This window comes from Diadema antillarum, unplaced genomic scaffold (assembly GCF_040938485.1).
Source record: "Diadema antillarum isolate AM-2024a unplaced genomic scaffold, OU_Dant_1.0 seq00002536_RagTag, whole genome shotgun sequence".
NCBI lineage: Eukaryota > Metazoa > Echinodermata > Echinoidea > Diadematoida > Diadematidae > Diadema > Diadema antillarum.
The window spans coordinates 56,260-76,290 of record NW_027273138.1 but is presented as its reverse complement, the minus strand read 5'-3'; the positions used below and the strand labels follow the sequence as shown (position 1 = coordinate 76,290).

Below are 20,031 nucleotides of genomic sequence, written 5' to 3'. Positions count from 1 at the left end.
AAGAAGAGTGAATTATTTGACTACTAGGCATTGGCGTAGCCAAGGGGGCGGGGTGGGGGGGGGGGGGGGAGGGGGGAGGGCGATGGGGGCAGATGACTGCTTTAATTGACTAAAGTCAAGAAAATTTAGAAACGCAGTGGTATAAGGAAATATCTTCTACATTATTACATACAAAGAAATTATAATCTTGATTTCATTTTTGCATTATGCAGGACGAGAATATCATTATGTTTTTAAAAGTGAGGGTGTCAAAATCGTCTTTCAAAACGAAAACAAAAGAAAATCTTATCAGCAACAAAAAGGTATTTACATTTTTGACGTGCAATTTTCGGCCGAAAGTCGGCTGACAAGCTAAAAACAAACAAGCAAAAAAAAAAAATAACAAAGAGTCTTCACATATTTTTGCTGCCACTTTCCCCCCATCTTATTTCATGCACAAAAAAAAAAAAAAGTCGGGGATGCAAACATCAATCCCTTTGTCTTCTGCAATAAAAAAAGGGGCAGCCCCCATCAAGCTCCCCACCAAGCTCCCCATTAAGCTCCCCCCTAAATGTTGCGTCAGCCTGGTGAGTCCGGTAATGGGCTTGCAATCGTTGGTGATGGTGACTACCCCCCCCCCCCCTCCTCTGCACGGATTTACGCCGGTGCATTATGACCATGGCCACACTTTGAACATTGAGAGTTTCCCAAAATTAATATGCAACAAACTGTGTGCACAAGAACGTTTAACTGCTGTAGTCTCCCTCGTGATAGGAGGGGGATTAGGGCTTATCCCCTCCACATCCTTCTTCTTTGTATTCTTCCACATACTTGCTACACTTCTCTGATTGACAATTTCCAGATATTCCTGCAAAAGTGTGCCGGCCAGATCGTTGAATTTCATTTCTAAAAATGAAAAGGCTCCCTCGAATGTGGGAGACGTAGTCCTATCTTGCCATCTTCCCACTGCTTGGGCCCCTCCATGGCAATTTCCGAATTTTTCACTCGCACAAAAAAAGTGTGCCTCAGATCGCTTTATTTCAGTTCTAAAAACGCAAAATCTTCGTCAGATGTGGGAGGGGGCACTCCTTCCCACACCCTCCCCAATCTAGACTTTGTACATACACAGTGATTATGCACACGCGAAATAAGAGCCAAATTTCGTGATTCAGCTTTTGATATTACCCTTGAAAAAAATATTTACTTGCATCATCCATCTATCCATTTATTCCTTTTTTTTTTAAACACATTTTAAGTATTATACCAAAGGTTTTGCACCAGATCGCTGAATTTCAGGTCTGAAAATGCAAAATCATTCTCCTGTTTGAGGAGATATACCCCTTTCCTTCACCCTCGTTTTCATGCTTTTTCTGTCTGCTGAACAGACAGCGTTCCTGATATTCATCGTAATACAAGAAATCTACTTAAATGATAACATTTTGGGGACAAATTGTTCAATAATAATCTATATCAAAATACTGCTACCTTACTTAAACTCGTGGAACCGTTTTAAGTTGATAAAGCACGCAAAAATGCATCAAATTGCACAGTTTACAACATCAAAGTGCAAAAAGTTCTCACGGGGGGGGGAACACCCTCCTCCAATACCCCCCCCCCCCCGATCAAATCCTGATGGTTATACGTCGGTGCTATGATATAGGCTGCTAATTCCTGTATACTAGTAATAAGAGTAGCGGAACATACATTCAACCCAACTTGGAAACTTGGAAATTGAAATAATGATGAACCCGTTGATGGTTTGGTGTAGCTATTGGTGCAGATTAATGCACTGCACCAATTCCTATATTTACTCAGGATTCTCTAGATTTACAGAAAAATTAATCTTTCTTGTCTTTATAGCCTGTGTTGTTTTGGTATCACGCAAACATATCGCGAAAGTGCATGCTCAGGCACCACAGTACATTAGTCCATGGGCCAAGACCCGAAAAATAGGTTATTGGTACCACCTGAGGTGGCAAAACCTTTTTGGTGTCATTTTGTTAGTCGGGCATAGTATATGCTTATCAAGCTATGATAGCATTTCCAAATGAGTAGCTTAGTCATAATAAATGAGTTTTTAACCAATTTGGTCTCGTTTTTATATCCCTATACTTCTGAATCGAGACTAACCGCTATACAAAGAAGAGCACTGTCTTCTGTATGTCCACAGGTGTTCTGTTGTAAACGCGGTGATCTTGGTCTTTATTCAAGGCAGCGAAGGGAATATCCAAAGGGTTATGATGTCCATAGCTGTCACGCGGTGCGCTTAGTCTTTATCTAGACCAATGTACCGTTATCATATCTAAAGTTCCTAATAAAAGGGATTATCTATACTGTTTTTATACTACCCTCTCAACAAATACACCAGTTTTAAACAAAAATCACTCTGCCATAGACAATATTATTTGTCATAATGTATCGTAGTGTACCGGTACATTGTTTTTGCATTATCTCTCATTGTTAGATGGAAATATAGCGACATTGGCGTGGCATTAGCGTTTTCACCGTAGCGTTTTCACCGGAAAATGAAAAATAATTGAAAAATACGGTAAAATTCACGAGGAATTGCTTTTTTGTTGTTGTTGTTTTTAGAGAAAGGGATATACACTGTATCATAAGCTTTGGATATTCCCTTCGCCGTCTTGAATAAAAGACTAAAGCGCTGTGGACATCATAACCTTTGGATATTCCCTTCGCTGCCTTGAATAAAGACCAAGAGCACCGCGTTTACAACGAAGGACACAGAGATTCTCCTTCTTATGATTATACAATAAATTGTTGAAGATAACATTACGTACGTATGTGTTTATGTAAGTGCACGTATGTGTATGTATGTATGTATGTATGTATGTAAAACAAAAATGTACGTAAGAAGTATATTATGAACATCTGCACCTAACCTCACCAGAAGCCCAGAATGTCTGCTTTGATTTTATGTTATAATGGTTTCAAAATTATTATATTTTGTTTTTTGGTTTCAGTGATTCAATCGGAAAAGGAGACATTCACATTAACAGACATCATCCCAGTCTTGGCCGGTATTGGAGGGGCCTAGGCTTGCACGCGCGCATGCGCAAGCTCAGAAGCCTGTTCACGACGAACCGGGCTGGCCAGAAAATACACAAAAATGGTCAATGATGGGTGGGTGACAGTCTGTTTATAAAATCTCCACAACTGCAGCAATAATGCAGCGGAAATTTTTCTGAATTTTGTGCTGAATAATAATACTCAAAAAGATATTTGTATAAATTTTAACAGGCATTAGGCGTAAATATTCATAAATGAATGATACACGCCAAAAAAAAATCAAAATAACAACAACAACAACAACAACAACAGAACACCTGTGAACATTGACTAAGACAGGCTCTTCTTTGTATAGCGGTTAGTCTCGATTCAGAAGTATAGGGATACAGTATAACAACGAGACCAAATTGGTTTAAAATTCATTTATTATGACTAAGCTACTCATTTGGAAATGCTATCATAGCTTGATGAGCATATCTATGCCCGACAAACAAAATGACACCAAAAAGGTTTTGCCACCTCAGGTGGTACCGGCCCATGGACTACATGGCCTGGAAACTTCACCCGCTGAAATGTATCCCCGCTGAACGCTAGTTGGCGCACTCCTCGCCAGCGTTTCACTTTTTGACCGAGAGTTGGCCATCTTATGGAGTGTACGATCTTTGGTACTGGTACGTATACTGGAGTAGTACTGTACATGGACGATGATAGCGCTTTTAGCGTCAGGCTACATGATCGGAAATACTGCGCTATACGAGACGTTTGAGATGAGATTATACCCTGTTCACGCCAGATATTAGATATCCTGGAATAGTGCCTCCTACTACTACTCTACCATGAAGTTGATTTTCTGGTCGCACCCTCGAAGTGAAAATTAGGATCCGTCCAAATTTACTGACTAAGGTTTGTATAACCTGGATATTGAATCTGTGTGTAGCTCACATGAACGTCAGCGTAGAAATCAGCATTGTGTACATTCGTATGTCTGAGAACCATAAACCATGCAATGCGTTGTACAATACTGTCTACAGTGCTGCGTTAATATAACTCGATCCACTAGGGCCACTGGTGGACTGACTGCTAATATAGCTATTAAGTGCTAAGCCTATTTAAACGTAGTGGAATTATGGTGTGACTTGAATGAATTTAACCCCCAAGTAATCCAACTGCCTTTTCAACATTTTTGTGTCAATGAATGTGACAATTTCCGTTAGGCCTCGACCTAAATTTAACGTTGGGCGCTATAAGAACTAACAGTCCCTCAGGCCTAGGCCTAATTATGATTTAGCGTTAGATGATTGTAGTCTATTAGGCCTAAGATAGATCTAAATTTACTTATTATGGTATTTAGTATTACCACACCAGACAGCCATGGTAATTTCGGACACGCACACTTTTGCTTACTAATGACATTCTGTACGTGCGAGACTTCGTAGATTAGCCTCACGTCACAGAACTTTAATTTGTGTGGACCGAAATCGCAAAAAGTGCGACATAAAAATGTAAAAACACGAAGAAATTCACATTTTTAATACCTCAAATTTATAGTTGAGTGACCCGCACCTGCACCTCGTCATCTCATAGTTAATATTTAGATATGCATGTTTGAATCACATTTCGTGACTGAAATTCTATGAAATCCCACTCACATACAGGAAAAATGCTTAAAATTCCAGTACAGGGCAGTAGAACCACAAGCCCACTGATCGATATCGAAATTTGCAGCTATCGTCCTCAAACGCGAACGATGCAGAATAGTTGTGTGCTAAGGAAGGGGCCCGCAGCTCGTCACCTGTGCATGCAGCTCCCATTATAGACGTCTAGTATAGACAAAACATGTAAAATAGAAGTCGATTTCTCACAAGTTTTTATTGCGTGAACTGTTTGAAATGTTCAAGATAGACATTTTTTACCGTAAAATACAAAATTTGAGCGTCATTTTCCAATTTTTTCTTTATCGTCTGCTCGGTAAGAATGTGTACGGTGATTCGTCGGATGAATTGTGATTCTGGTGCAAGGACAAGGTGCGAAAGACCTCGATTATTCCATTATGAAAATCGTGTCCGCAATTATAATGCGATTTTACACCGCGCAAAAAGACAACTTTTTGGAGAGGGTATACATTTTTTTATTTGAAGTTTATTTTCCGAAAATCAGAGTGAATAATTTTCAAAATTTTGCTGAATTTGTAATTTTCAGGACTTTGTGAATAACTCCTGATATTTTTGGCCGAAATTTCGTCCTCTGAGTACGGAATTCAGAGCCACGAAAAAAAAAAGCGTCCGGTGATACGATCAACTCTCCTACTACAGTTGTATAGTACCTGGTAGGTCTAAACGTAATTTTTTAGTGATCTGAGTGATAGTTTTGATAGTCTAACAGTTAGGGTTAACCCTAGCTAGTGATACGTATAGATCTAATTTACTGTAACTTGTAAGACCTTCTACTAAAGTTCTAGTGTTCTAACGCACCTCCTTGTCAAATGATCCCCAAACATGCACAAACCAATGGCGGATCTATAGCCCAGAGGGGGGGTTCCGCACATCGGGCGCGTGACTGTTATTTATGTGTACAGATATTTTCGAGAATGACGAGGGGCCGTTGTTCTGAGGGCTGAATTAATTAGCGTTTGATTAGCACTTAATTAACGAGTCGGTATTCTGAGAGCTTAAAAGTAAGTACACTGGGGCTTTAAGTACAAACTGTAACTACCATGACAACAAGCGTTTTGGCGGGAAAGTCTTACACGCCATACTAAAATGTGTGTGCACCTCTGTTTGATACTATAGGACTTAATCACAGAGTTAATTACAAATCGCTATTCTGATTGTGTAATTAAGTATGAAAGTTAGTGGAAAACTTAATGATACCATTTGAAGAGTGTCATGAACTACATGTACATGTACTGTACCCCAGTATCAAGCATTACAGCATTTTTTTCTCTGCTACAATGATGCTTACCATCTTCGGTAAGACAGTGAGGAGCGGTTGAATCTTGTCATGGAATCTGTAGAATTCAGAGAAACAAATATATTCTAGGCAATCTTTGAGGAATTTTGTCATTTTAAGTGAGCAAAGAGGTTGAGATCTTGGGGGGGGGGGGGCAGGGGGGAGCAAATAATTTTTTTTGGCGGGCAAAACGAGATTTTGCCCCCCCCCCCCCCAAAGTGCCCCCTGTAACAAATAATTATTTAAAGACCAAAATGAACAATACAGGCACTTTTCTTGTCTAAAAGTTGTCAATTTCATAACTGAAAATGTGAAATTTTTGCCCCTAACAGGGCAAAAATAATAATTAATACATTATTAAACTACATTATAATATCTATACACTTCTATTTACTTATGAGTAAATTTAGTGTATAGATGGGAGCCTCGCGTCCTTGAGTGTGCCCCCAAAACATACCTTTTATATAGTAATAGTAAACCTTGCATTTTCCCTTTCTTTTATGCTTTTTAGCAATATAAAAATATTTTTTATTGCGCTTGAACAATGCGATCACATTTAAGCTTTTAATGAATACATTTCAGACAAATGGCAAAGTGAAAGTGGCTCGCTCGCTTTGCCCGTATGAACAGTTTTCATAAGTTATGATAATAGGCCTTCGCAGTGATTTTTTTTTACTACGTTATGTTCCCTAGAAATTTGAATTAAAATGTTCTGTAAATGCAAAATACTCAGTTTTTACAAAAAGTCCCTGCCGTGATACCCCCTCCCACATACCCACACCCTCCCCCGCTCGGTCGCTTCGCTCCCTCGGCGAGTATCTCACACCGTCACATAATGTACCCCCGTATGTTATAATCGTAGTCCTTCTCACTAATTTTTTTTTTTTTCGCCATGTTTGATTCCCTAGAAATTTACTTTTAAATGCTCTATAAACGCGACTTTTGTACTCTGTTTTTACAAAAAGTCCCTACCGTGGCAGGGGGGTGTCCCCCTTCCCACACCCTCCCCCCGCTCGGTCGCTTTGCTCCCTCGCCGAGGATTTCACACCTCCAGATACATGTAGTGTAAATGTACCACCGTATATAATCATAGTACTTCGCACTATTCTTTTCACTATATTTAATTTCCTAGAAATTTGCTCAATGGTAAATGCCCTATAAACGCGACTTTTGTACTCTGTTTTTACAAAAAGTCCCTACCGTGGGAGGGGGGTCCCACACCCTCCCCCCGCTTGATCGCTTCACTCCCTCACGGAGAATCTCACACCGTCACATAAATTTACCGCCGTATGTTATAATTATAGTTTTTTATACTATTTTTTCCCACTATGCTTTTAAATGCTCTACATTATGTACAAGTATAAATGTGACTTTTGTACTCCTGTTTTTACAAAAAGTCCCTACCATGGGAGGGGGGTCCCACACCCTCCCCCCACTCGGTCGCTTCGCTCCCTCACGGAGAATCTCACACCGTCACATAAATTTACCGCCGTATGTTATAATTATAGTTTTTATACTGTTTTTTTTTTCACTATGTTTAATTCCTAGAAATTTGCTTTTAAATGCTCTATAAACGCGACTTTTGTACTCTGTTTTTACAAAAAGTCCCTACCGTGGGAGGGGGGTCCCACACCCTTCCCCTGCTCGGTCGCTTTGCTCCCCCGCCAAGGATCTCACACCGTCACATGTAAAATGTACCCCCCATATGTTATAATCATAGTCCTTCACACTACATGTAAATTTTTTCCACTGTGTAATTTCCTAGAAATTTGCTTTTAAATGCTCTGAAAACGAGGCTTTTGTAATCTGTTTTTACAAAAAGTCCCTACCGTGGTACCCCCACTCGGTCGCTTCACTCCCTAGCCGAGGATTTCACACTGTCACATAATGTGCCCCCGTAGAGATTTTGCCCCCCCCCCCCCCCAAATAAAAAACCAAAAGTGTTCCGGCGCGCTTGCACAAACACGAACAACGGCCCAAACCTCAATCAATCACTACCGCGACTCCGTACAAGCTGACCTCTTTAAAGATACCATAGAAGAACTTGCTCTGATTGCTATGAGATTGCTACATTCAGATCAATCGCTGATCTCGCTATCTGCTGTGCCATGAATGTGTTTTGTATGCTGTGCTGTGCCGACTGCGTCTGCAAATAGTTATTGCAAAGCTAGAGTGAACTACATTGTAGCTGGGATCGACATATTCAGACAGTGACCTGTGTACATTTTAAAAGTGTCAAAATGGTGAAAATTCCATTTCACTGGACTTGGATCTCACTCAGGGTGCAAGGGTGTGAAAAAGTATGATGTACATTGGTGTACATGTGTTGTGATGATGCTAACTTTGGTGGGGAATATGAGGATCAAATGATTTTTTATGCCTCCGCCACGAAGTGGTGCCAGAGGCACTATGTTTTCTGGTTGTCCGTCCATCCATCCGTCCGTCCGTCCACATTCATTTACGCGATAACTTGAGTAATATTGACTGCAATTTTACCAAACTTAGTCCAAGTATAAAGTATGATGGGGCAATTACTTGGTTAGATTTTGGGTGAAACTCAAAACTGGATGAAGCAATCTTCACCAAACTTGGTCCAAGGATGATGTACATTGTATGATGGGGCAATTAGTTGAGTAGTTTTTTTTTTAAAATAGTGACATTGGAAGAGGTCAAAGGTCAAAAAGTCAAGGTCAATTGCTGAAAATGTTGAAATTTCCCCAATATATGTGCAATGCCCGTACGTGTAGGTATTATCTTGAAACTTAGTGTAGACATGTACTGCTACATAAAGATTCTCCAGAGAGAGTTTCATATCTTAGGTCAAAGGTCAAGTGAAAATGTTACAATTTCACTTTTCTTGCAAATGGTTCAATGTATCTTCATGAAATTTGGTACATACACATGTACTGACTGGCAGGGATTTTCTAGGGAATGTAGGGGTCATGGGACAATAGTCAGGGGTCAAGGTCAAGGTCAACCCCTAAAAATTTCACTTTTTCCCTCATCTACACTATGCAATGCTTGCAGGATTATTTTTTAAAATATTATATACATGTATTATCTAACGGAGCTCCTCTGGGAAATTTCCTGCCAGAAGGTCAAGGTCAAACATTAAGGGGCAAAGGCCAGGCTAAAATGGTAAAAAAAAAAATCTGTTGTACACTGTAATTACCGGTACACTTTTTCTTCATACATGTGTACCTTGAAAATTACTCAATGATGCATAAACTTACAAAAAAAAGGGTCAGTCAAAAGTCAATTAAAATCCTCAATTTCCCAAATGTACATACCAACTTGCACTCTTAGACAATTATATAGCTGTAGCAAACCTACATGTAAGACATTTCTGACAAACCTGTCATTTCAATATGAAGCGTTTGTTCGCAAAAACCGATAGTCCATTTTTGAAGATTTTGAAGTACGGTCTCTGTCATAAAGTACAAAATAATACCTTTTAAATGATATATTGGTCACTACATATAAATGTACATTTTTGACGTTATGGTCATAAGAAGCAAAAATTTTCTTATTTTTCTCTGTATTTTTCTTGACATTTAATCGCAAATATCTCCATTTGGCAAAAATGGACTTATCGGTTTTTGCGAACAAACTCTTCATATTTTGCCAGTTATGTGAAACTGTCATCACACATTGTGAAGACATTGTACTATGCAGCTATTGGGAGAATCATGCATAATGGCGGAGGCATAATAGTCGCCAGTTTTCACCCTCACTCTAAATGTGTACAAAACCTTGATCAAACCTCATGTATGGTACTTGTATGTACAGTGTACAATTGTACATTTACATTGTACTTAATCTGAAATATTTAACTACAATGTATTAAAAAGAACAACTACAAGTTGTACAATACAAAAGAACCCATGATGCAGTCGCTTTACAAATTCAAGGATATTACAGTTTTCCAGTACGTAGGCAATTAAAGTTGTTTGAATTTAAACTTGAAATGCATGGAAGTGATGTCATACAATTTCAAAATGTAAATTCAGCAGGATGTAGTGATAAATAATGTTGGTAATTTTGTATGGGGCCTAGTGAGCTCTGACATTCCAGACAGTAGGCCCGGCCTACTGTCTGGAATGTCAGAGCTCAATAGCCATGTTCAGACGTATTTCTAGTCGGAGTAAAAATTTATGGCACGGCAATTAAAATTCAAATTAATGCATATGTTACCACGACCACTGTGTCCACACGATGGTCGTGGGAAGAAACTCTGACCACTTTATGTGCGATGGTCGGTGTAACTTCCAGAAGTGGTAGCGCCGCGCATGTCGACCATGCGATTGTTTTTTTACCAGTGACATTTGTCTTCTCCATTCTTGTTGATGGAAATTTCTGCATGAGCGCTAGCTTCTTCATCGCAATCGACTACATCAGTAGGTTAGAATTGCACTACACGCGCACGTGTACTCGCAAAATTTCAACATTGCGATTTGACTCAGGAAGTTTTACCTAGGTCGTAAGGTATGTACATGTACAGTAGGTTAATAGATACTCCGAGGGCTTGTCCGCACGGGCAATTTACTCCGACTGGCTAGTCGTGGTAGCGAGATACTCCTGAGAAAACTCGGGAGTATCTCGTTCGGAGGAAGAGGTCGTGGTAAGTTCCTCCCGGAGGAACTTACCACGACCATGTTCAGACGGGCACTACTCCGACCTTTCCTCCGAAGTTACTCCGACCAAGCTTCCTCCGACCCTTCCTCCGAAGTTACTCCGACCAAAACTGCCTTTGTCTGAACACAGCTTTAGTGAAGATCAAGTATTTGAAAGAACTGCTGTACAAAATTGTAGCTGAATGCAGAAGAGCAAAAAATTAGTCACTCTGAAAGGCAAATATTTTAGATTGAAATAAGGAGAGTTTTAGCAACATACAATGTAATGAACAGCTCTCATCATGTTGCATTTCTCTCTCTCTCCCTCTCTCTCTATGATGGTGGGCTGCAGAAACTGAACCCAGTACTAACTTTTGTTCAGATTTTGTCTTCATTAGTTTTATGCTCCTCCAACATCACAGGCATCTGGTGAACCTTGATAAAGACACGGCCACAGGTCATTCAACCCAACATTCTGTCCACGTACATGTAGTGCAGCGGACTGTCCTAAGCCCACTTTCTGGCATGACACATTAGAGGGGGAGTGAAGGGAGCCTTGAGGAGACTCCAAGGGATCGCATTCAACAGGTCGGCCCTCGTCATCACTGCTTGCAGTATCGGCTTGATTACAAGATGAATGCAATCATCATTACAGTAATCATCTTTGTCAGTCATGGTATGTATGAACAAAAGTTCCTTTGAATAGCAAAATGTGATTCAGTATTGTTGACGGTATGAATTTGACTCTCATTTTTAGCTCACCAGGCTCGGGTGAGTTATTGCAATCATTCAGCATCCGGTGTCCATGTCCTGCGTCCAGCATGTGTCGTGCATGAGCTTTTTACATTTTCTTCTTGAAAACCCCATTGCGATTTTCACCATTTGCCTAGTTATACCCCCGCCAAACGAAGTTTGAAGGGGGTATATACATGTAGGAATCAGCGGACGGTCGGGCGGTCGGGCGGTCGGTCGGGCGGTCGGGCGGTCGGTCCGTTGCAAATCTTGCGTCGCGAACTACTTCCTCAGTTTTCAACCGATTCCCATAAAACTTGGCACAGATGTGTGCCTTGGGTTGTAGATGTGCAAGACGTATTTTTTGACAGTACCCAAAAGTACGTTGCCATGGTAACGGCATATTATGGGCAAAAATGGGTACAAATCTTGCGTCGCGAACTCCTCCCACAGTTTTTGATCAATTTTTATGAAATTAGGTACAGATGTTCATCTGAATATGTTAATGTGCAAGACACATATTTCCGCAGTGGCAAAAAGTGCGTTGCCATGGTAACGGCATGTTATTGGTAAAATATAGGGCAAAATGCTTCATGGCAAAACTGCTTCATCAGTGTTCTTCCAATTCTCATGGAATTCATATTGAATGTTTGTCTTAGGATATAGGTCAGCATGACACATTTCTTGACGGTGACAAAAAGTATGTTGCCATGGTAACAGCTCACATATTATGAGCCAAAATGATGGAAAATTTTGTGTTGCAAACTACTTCCTCAGTTTTTGCCCAATTTCCATGAAACTTGGTACAGATGTGTGCCTTTGGTTGTAGATGTGCAAGACGCATTTTTCGACAGTACCCGAAAGTACGTTGCCATGGTAACGGCATATTAATGGCAGAAGATCAAGGAAAGATCTTGCGGATTTAACTACAAAGTACTTCCTCAGTTTTTTGACCAAAGCTTATGAAATGTTGTTTGGCGGGGGTATAACCAGTCGCTGTAGCGACATTTCTAGTTGTACATGTATTGTAGCAGGTAGCAGCCCTTGGGGAGAGGATCTCAAATTGTGAGGTGTGTGTGTGTGTGTGTGTTGGGGGGGGGGGGGGACACAAAACCCCAAATTAAAGGAAACCCAAAGAGAAATGTGGATTGAGTGAAAAGTAGCAACATTAGATCGCATTGATCAGTGAAGGTTTGAGGGAAATCAGACAATTGATGCAAAAGTTATGAATTTTTAAAGTTTTGGTGTTGGAACTCCTGGATGAGGAAACTACTAGAGGATATGACGTATGTGTGGACAACAATATAAAGAAAATATAAAGGGAATTCCACGAAAATTCACTTTTCTAGCATAATGAAAGAGCACTTATTGAACTGTAAACTGCTTTCAGAAAGCAGGGGAAATAATTGCTACCCTTAATATACACCTTGTATGCCAGCATCGGGTTGATGGAATGTGTAATGAAAATTCATGAAAAATTTAATTTTCGTGGAATTCCCTTTATATTTTCTTTATATTGTTGTCCACACAAAACCATGAAATTTAGTGTACACTAGATGTAGAAAACATATCAAAGATTCTATTTCTGCAACAAAAAAAATGAAAAAAATGATAGTCAAAATCTTTGTAACCCGCCTAGGAGGGAATTTGCTCTCGCGACTTTTGTTTGAAACACTTGTTGTGGGTCACATTTGTCATATTACAGGTGTACGTCAAGCTTCAAGGTGCGCAATTAAGTTCACCTTTATACTGAAAACATTTATTTTTAAGCACAGTATGAATCAACAACCTTTTCATACTCAATACTAAGTGAACTTTACTCTTTTTTGTATGTGCGTAGTTCGTAGAAAATGTTAGTTTATTAAAGTGAACTTGTTTTTCATACTGTATACATACGACATGTAGGATATGATGTCATTTCTTAGGTCATTTTCTCCAAGTTCTGTAATCTCTGTGCTTCTCTTCCTACAAACATCCTCTTTCTTGGAATACAGTTTCTGCAGCTACCAAACAGCAGACATGTGACAAGGAGACATCATACATTTCACCCTTTGTGGAGGCCTTTTATTCTCATGACTCTATGATGACTGGCTGCACAAGAAGAGTAGAAAGTTCATCTCATGAGATTCATGTCATTAACTTACACTCCTCCTACCAAGACCTCCTCCACACTGGTCATGACATCACATTACACATTGGTCCCAGGGCAGGGTATGGAGCCAGGATGAGAATGACAATGGTGGTCCTTAACTCTCTCCATCCAGTGGAGTGGCATATTGTGACTGACCGTTTAGGGCCCTTACCTTTCCAGTTCCTGGTGAGTATAACATGATGTTCTGACTGATGCATCACCTATTAAAGATGTACACACTATGTATAGTCAAGTTCTACTATTCTCATTTTCTGACCATAAATTCTACTATGTTTTAATACAAAATGTAAAATGATTATTCCCTTTGTTGTACTTGATACATTGTAGAAGTGAACTGGAAAATGATTTTGATATAAATAACAATCATTGGTCAGGGTCAATATCAATGAGTCTTACATGTATGCACATACTGTAGGGCCATGCGGTTGAGACTAATACAGCTGTACTACACGTGTACGATGTACACTAGGTGTGTGAGAAGCAGGCATTCCAGTGGCAACTGAATACATTCACACTCAAAGTAACTTGGGCACCTTCCAACACAGATTCATCATGATGTGTCTGTATTAAAGACAGCCAATCCCTTTTACATGCAAATTTTTGAAAAATTGGTGAGAACACTTAGGTATTGAAGAAAACATTATTTGGAAACCTCCTGTAAATTTTGAACTCAAGAGGGTCTTTATTTGTTTAGAAAATTGACCGTTAAGATTTGAATATTTTTCTCGTACTACGAAAAAATTACAAATCTAAACTACTAGTTTTACAGACCTGTATGATAGTTGCACGTGTACAGTTGTAGTTCATGTAAGTGGTGTGCTGTTATTTGCTATCGACAACAAAGTAAGAAGCTAGTGAATTCTTCATTTCTAGCTGACAGCTTTAATATGCATATCTTTTGTTCGAAGGATAAGTATGATTATTACAACCACAGGAGGATTAATGTATGCAGCTGTGCCTAGTACACAGAATACGTTACGATGAGCGTTTGGTGCATTATTTGAATTCTAACGGCTAACAACCTTCTAATATCACATAGATGTTATAGATTTACAATAGTCTTGTCATTCTGGTAGAATATATCATGTTCTGTGCTATTTGGGAAGGAATGCAAAAGGGAAGGGCTATCTTTAAGCTGTAAGGAAATCTTGAGGGAAGAACTGTTGATTATCCATTCAGCCGACGTGATCTTTGACACCCATCAATCTGTTCTTGTCAATTATAGCACAAAGGTTTACGGAGGTCAAGGCATGTAAACAAAAGAGCATGTGGCATTTTTCATAAGCAAGACAGATTGAATATTATATCCAGAATCAAATATACTGTATGTTACATGTATATCTGTGTCTGCTTCGAGGTTAATGCTCAGTAGCAAAAAACAAGGTGATAAATATTGTAAATGCAGCATGTCTTTGAAGTTTGATACTCATAGACCAACTGCCTTAGAACTGCATGTTTGTATGTAACTGTTGAAGTCAAGGCTATCAAACTATAGGGCCTGACTTGTATCACGGAGGTGGTACAATTGAAATCATGGTTTAAACCATGGACAAAGACCATAGTTTTTTATGGGGCGCCAAGTGTCGCATGGCCTATTTCGTAACGAAATCAGTCATTTCGTCGACGAAATCAGTCATTTCGTCGACGAAATGACAATTTTGTTAAGGAAATGATCATTTCGTCAATGTACAATGTAATGTTGACATTTCTTAACGAAATGACTGATTTCATAACAAAATAGGCCATGCGACACTTGGTGCCCCATACAAAAGTACAGGCTTTTTCCATGGTTTAAACCATGGTTTCAATTGTACGAGTGTACCACCTTTGTGAATTCGGGCTTGAGGAGTTCGCGGATTATCAGTATACTGTAGGCATGACATGTAGTATTAGCCTTGAAATTATTAAATAAAAAAATGTACAGTCTTATCAAGATATACACTGTACTACAAAGTGATGGATACATGGATGTGGATTTGTCATCCATCCAAGATTCTGACACTTTATGGCTTGATAATATGGGACATGGTTGAAAGGGTATCTTTACAATGCATAAAATTGCTTCATCAGTTTTTATGTACCAAAGTACTTATAGTACTTTGGTAATTTAGCAACCTGTCTGTCAGACTTTATAATAAAGCAGAAGAATGTAATTGAAAGTATGTTTTGGGGAAAGTCTTTCCCTTTTTATGCCACCACCACGAAGTGTCGCCGCAGGCATTATGTTTTCGGGCTGTCCGTCCATCCGTTCATAATCAATTCTGTGGACAGCGTAACTAAAAAACTGTTTGAGGTATCCTAATGAAACTTGGCATGTACATTGTAAGAGTGGGTGAAGTTGTGCCTGTCAACTTTTGGGTGCACATGCGCAAGGTCAAAGGTCAAAAGGTCAAGATCAAATGCTCAAAATTTCACTATTTTCCCCATATCTATGCATTGCCTGAAGGTATTTTCTTGAAACTCATTGCATACATATTGTACATGAACTACCAACAAAAGATTCTCCAGAGAGTTTCGAGTCGTGAGGTCAAAGGTCAAGTGAAAGTGTTGAAATTCCCTTTTTTTCTCCATATCTCACAAATGGTTCGAGGTATCTTCATGGAACTGACAATGTAGTACATGTACATACGGGTGTACTGACTGGCAGTGATTATCTACGTGTAGATGATTTAGGGGTCATGGGGTCAAAAGTCATGGGTCAAAGGTCAAGGTCATTTTCTCTAAATTTCACTATTTCCCTCTTATCTATGCAGTGCCTTCAGAATTTTAAAGGAACATAGTGTATGCATGTATTATCCCAAAGACATTCTCTTGGATTTTTTTTTTTTTGCCAAAAAGTCAAAGGTCAAGTGAAAGTGCTAAATTTCACTTCTTCCTTAAACTTACAAAAGGGTCAAAACTCAATTAAAAATCCTCAAATCCCCAAATACCTTCACTCGATATACAGGAGCCATTCATCAAATTAAAGCTAGTTCAAGGGGAGTGAACATTCAACACATTTGTGACAAACCTGTCATTTTAATATTTTGTCAATCATGTGAAACTGTCATCACACATTGTCAAGACATTGTACTATACTGTAGGCCGATTAGGAGAACCATGCATTTTGGCAGAGGCATACCAGTCACCATAGTGACATTTCTAGTTTTTCCTTCCTTTTAGTGTAACATTTGAAAAGCAGCTTAGTCATACAGTACGCGCAATAAGAAACGCCTCCGTCAATTTCGTTTTCCAACGAAAGTTCGTTATCGATCCAGTAGCAACGAAATCTGGACGAAATTTGGACGAACTTTCGTTATCGATCCAGTAGCAACGATTCTGACGCTTTGTGGACGCTTTGTGGACGCATTTCACGCACGACCGCCCGCTCAATTCCGTTCGGCAAATGCGTTGCTCGTTCGGAAAATGCGTGTTCGGAGCTCGGCAGTTTCGTCCAAATTTCGTTAGAAGCGTCCGTGATCCAAGGTGCACATGGAATACACGTGTGTGTAGTGGCCACATCCACTAGCCAGCCGGCAAGAATCACACTGCAAGACTCAGCAAGTAGCACAGCGGTCGGAATGAGAACTGTAGACAGGCGTGGAATTCACCTGATACACATGATAATATTAAAATGGTAACATGTATACATATATCGATGCCGTTTTCATTGAAGCAATTTGTAAAAGTTTTAGTTTCCCTTACCCTAGCTGTAAGTACGGTACCGTTATCACTGCATTTAGTAAGTCACCTGATACATCACATTTCATGCTGCTGGCTGCATGTAACCGTATTAATAGAGGTGGGCTATAGAGGATCAGTTTTAGGTCATATTTTCAGAACATGCTCATCACACCTTAGTTTGATGACTTTTTGCCTACTGACACCATTTTTGAAAAAAAGAATGAAAAAAATGCGAAATCCGGGGTGCCCTGGCCGAAATCGTAAAAAATCCAAGATGGCCGCCGTTACAGCTTGAAAAAGACATTTTAGGCTATAACTCGGCTATTTTTTTTTGTCTATTGAGACGGTTTTGGTGTCTAACGCCATGTTTTAGGGGTCAAGGAAATGGATTATAACGATAATTTTAGTGTAAAACCTAATCTTCCACATGATACCCTGGGTACTAACCTTTTTCCCATATTTTGGATTAAATTTTCCTTCTCCTTTACCCCTACCCCAACCGCCATTTTTTGCATTTTTTTCTGCATTTTTTTCAAGTCATGTTAACTACCATACTCCTAGTTCCAGCTATCAATTTGTTTTTTTTTTTTCTACCGATAATACGGCAAGAAATACAAATCACTTACATTATACGTAATGTGTCATGCCAGTACTGGTACAGTATGTGGCTGGTGCATTCAGGATGCATGGTAACTGTGGAACCAGTGCTAATACTGTATCTGCTTTATAGCATTTATTATTTCACATACCAAGGTACCAGTTTCGTGCACCTTTGTAACCCCATACCACAATGCAGAATTCATTGATGTCTAGTTCACTCTCAACAGTTTCTTCAAGGTTGGAATATATGGGCAGTTGGTCGTGTGTTGCCATTGGTTGACTTTAGATTGAATGCATTCACCATCTTTTTTTTCCCGATTAATGTGCTGAGAAACATCAGTATTAAGCGCTATACAAGCGTTATTCATTATCATTATCATTATCATTATTGATCTGTAGGCAGATCAGGGGCACGGAGATTGACTCTCCTCCAGTCTATAGAGGATCGAGTCAAGTTCATCTTCATTTCCATCTCAGAGATTTGGTTTCAAGAACTTATACAAGTGTGGGTGCACAATAATCTTGATGGGATATGAGTGTGCAGTATGATAGTTCTCTACATACACGTAGAATAGCTTTGAGTTTGGTGGGATCTTTGGTATCCAGGCATTCCTTGAGTTCGTCAACATTGTTAATGGGCCTCCCCATGTTTTACATTCATGTAACAGACAGCCTATGCACATACTCTAACTGCTTGTGCTTGGAACACATTTGGGAATTTGAAAAGAGTAAGTAGAAATAACTAATAAAGTCAAAAGACACTAATTACCTCAGCTTAAGGAACTTTCAGTCACAGAGAGTGAGATGATGACTTTACCATAATTATGATGCTACATGTAGGTGAGGAACATAGGTCTACATTGTACATAACATCTGCTTGTTATAGAATTGGTTGAATCACCCAGATGGTGTCAATTTTTTCACCAAACCTGAGGACTCTATTGCTTTATAATAGTACTGCAATTAATGTACATGGTGGTAGGGAAAAGCAGGCATGACAAATACAGGACCATGTGGTGATAGTGAAACACCAAAACCAGGCTATGAGATGAAAAAGTGACTGAGTTATGGTAAAAATGTGTTTTCTAGGCAAAAGGGTGGGTACAATGTACACCTCTATATTCAAAACATTACCTTTGTGCTGGACAATTGGCATATCACAGAAGGCTTATTCAAGTCATTTTACAAATGTGTACACCTACATTAGAACTGTTCACTGACTATTGTTATTCAAGGTCTTATGACTAAAATGTTAATGGGCACTATAAAGCAGATACAGTAGTAGCACTGGTTCCACAGTTACCATGTATTCTGAATGCACCAGCCACACATCAGTGCTGGCATGACACATACATGTATAATGTAAGTGATTTGTATTTCTTGCCGTATTATCGGTAGAAAAAACCAAATTGATAGCTGGACCTTGTTATTAGGAGTATGGTAGTTAACATGATTTGAAAAAAATGCAGAAAAAAGTGCAAAAAATTACAGTTGGGGTAGGGGTAAAGGAGAAGGAAAATTTAACCGAAAATATGGGAAAAAGGTTAGTATCATGTGGTAGATTAGGTTTTATGCTAAAATTATCATTATAATCCATTTCCTTGACCCCTAAAACATGGGGTTAGACACCAAAACCATCTCAATAGACCAAAGCGGCGGCCATCTTGGATTTTTTACGATTTCGCCCAGGGCACCCTGGATTTCGCATTTTTTTCGTTCATTTTTTCAAAAAAAGGGGCCGGTAGGCAAAAACTCATCAAACTAAGGTGTGATGAGCATGTTCTGAAAATGTCACCCTCTATAGCCCACCTCTAGTATTAACCAGGGAAAGTGCACGTGATGGGAAAGGCGAGTGCGCCGTGTGTGCGTCGCCATTGCTATGGCATGACTCGCTCGCCTGAACCACGTTCTGTGGGCTGAACCAGGCAGGTGAGACTGGCTGAACGAAACAGAGATATGTACGATGTAGTAATAGTACGAGTAGTTCACGTGGTGGTTTTTTTTTTTTTTTTTTTTTTACAAGCAGAAAATAAACAACTGTTGATCATGAAATAGACTATTACCAATCAGAGATCATTCGGGTTCATAGTATTTAAGAGAAATCACGCAATTTTGGCGAGCGGGAACCCACAGGAACCTTATCGTAGAATGCCGACCAAAAGGAAAATGGTTTCACTAAAATTGCGTGTACGTAAAATCCATTTGAGTATTAGAAAGAAAATTAACCCCCAAAAGAGGAAAAAAGAAATTAGAAGGATTTGTTCGCCGTTATTTGGTCATTAAATATATTTTCTTTCTTCAGCAATTGCGCGTTAC

General features: G+C 39.4%; 1 protein-coding gene across 2 annotated transcripts in view; it reads left to right on the top strand.

The window, feature by feature from the left end:
- Positions 1-3,738: 3,738 nt before the first annotated feature.
- Positions 3,739-20,031, top strand: part of LOC139714930 (transforming growth factor beta receptor type 3-like) — a 52,315-nt gene continuing 36,022 nt past the window's right edge. For both annotated transcript variants that reach the window (XM_071626580.1, XM_071626579.1), the window contains exons 1-3: positions 3,739-3,909; positions 10,991-11,244; positions 13,295-13,617. In XM_071626580.1, coding sequence (XP_071482681.1) covers positions 11,202-11,244; positions 13,295-13,617 — 366 coding nt within the window. In that variant the 5' untranslated portion in view covers positions 3,739-3,909; positions 10,991-11,201. The remainder of the gene's footprint in view (positions 3,910-10,990; positions 11,245-13,294; positions 13,618-20,031) is intronic.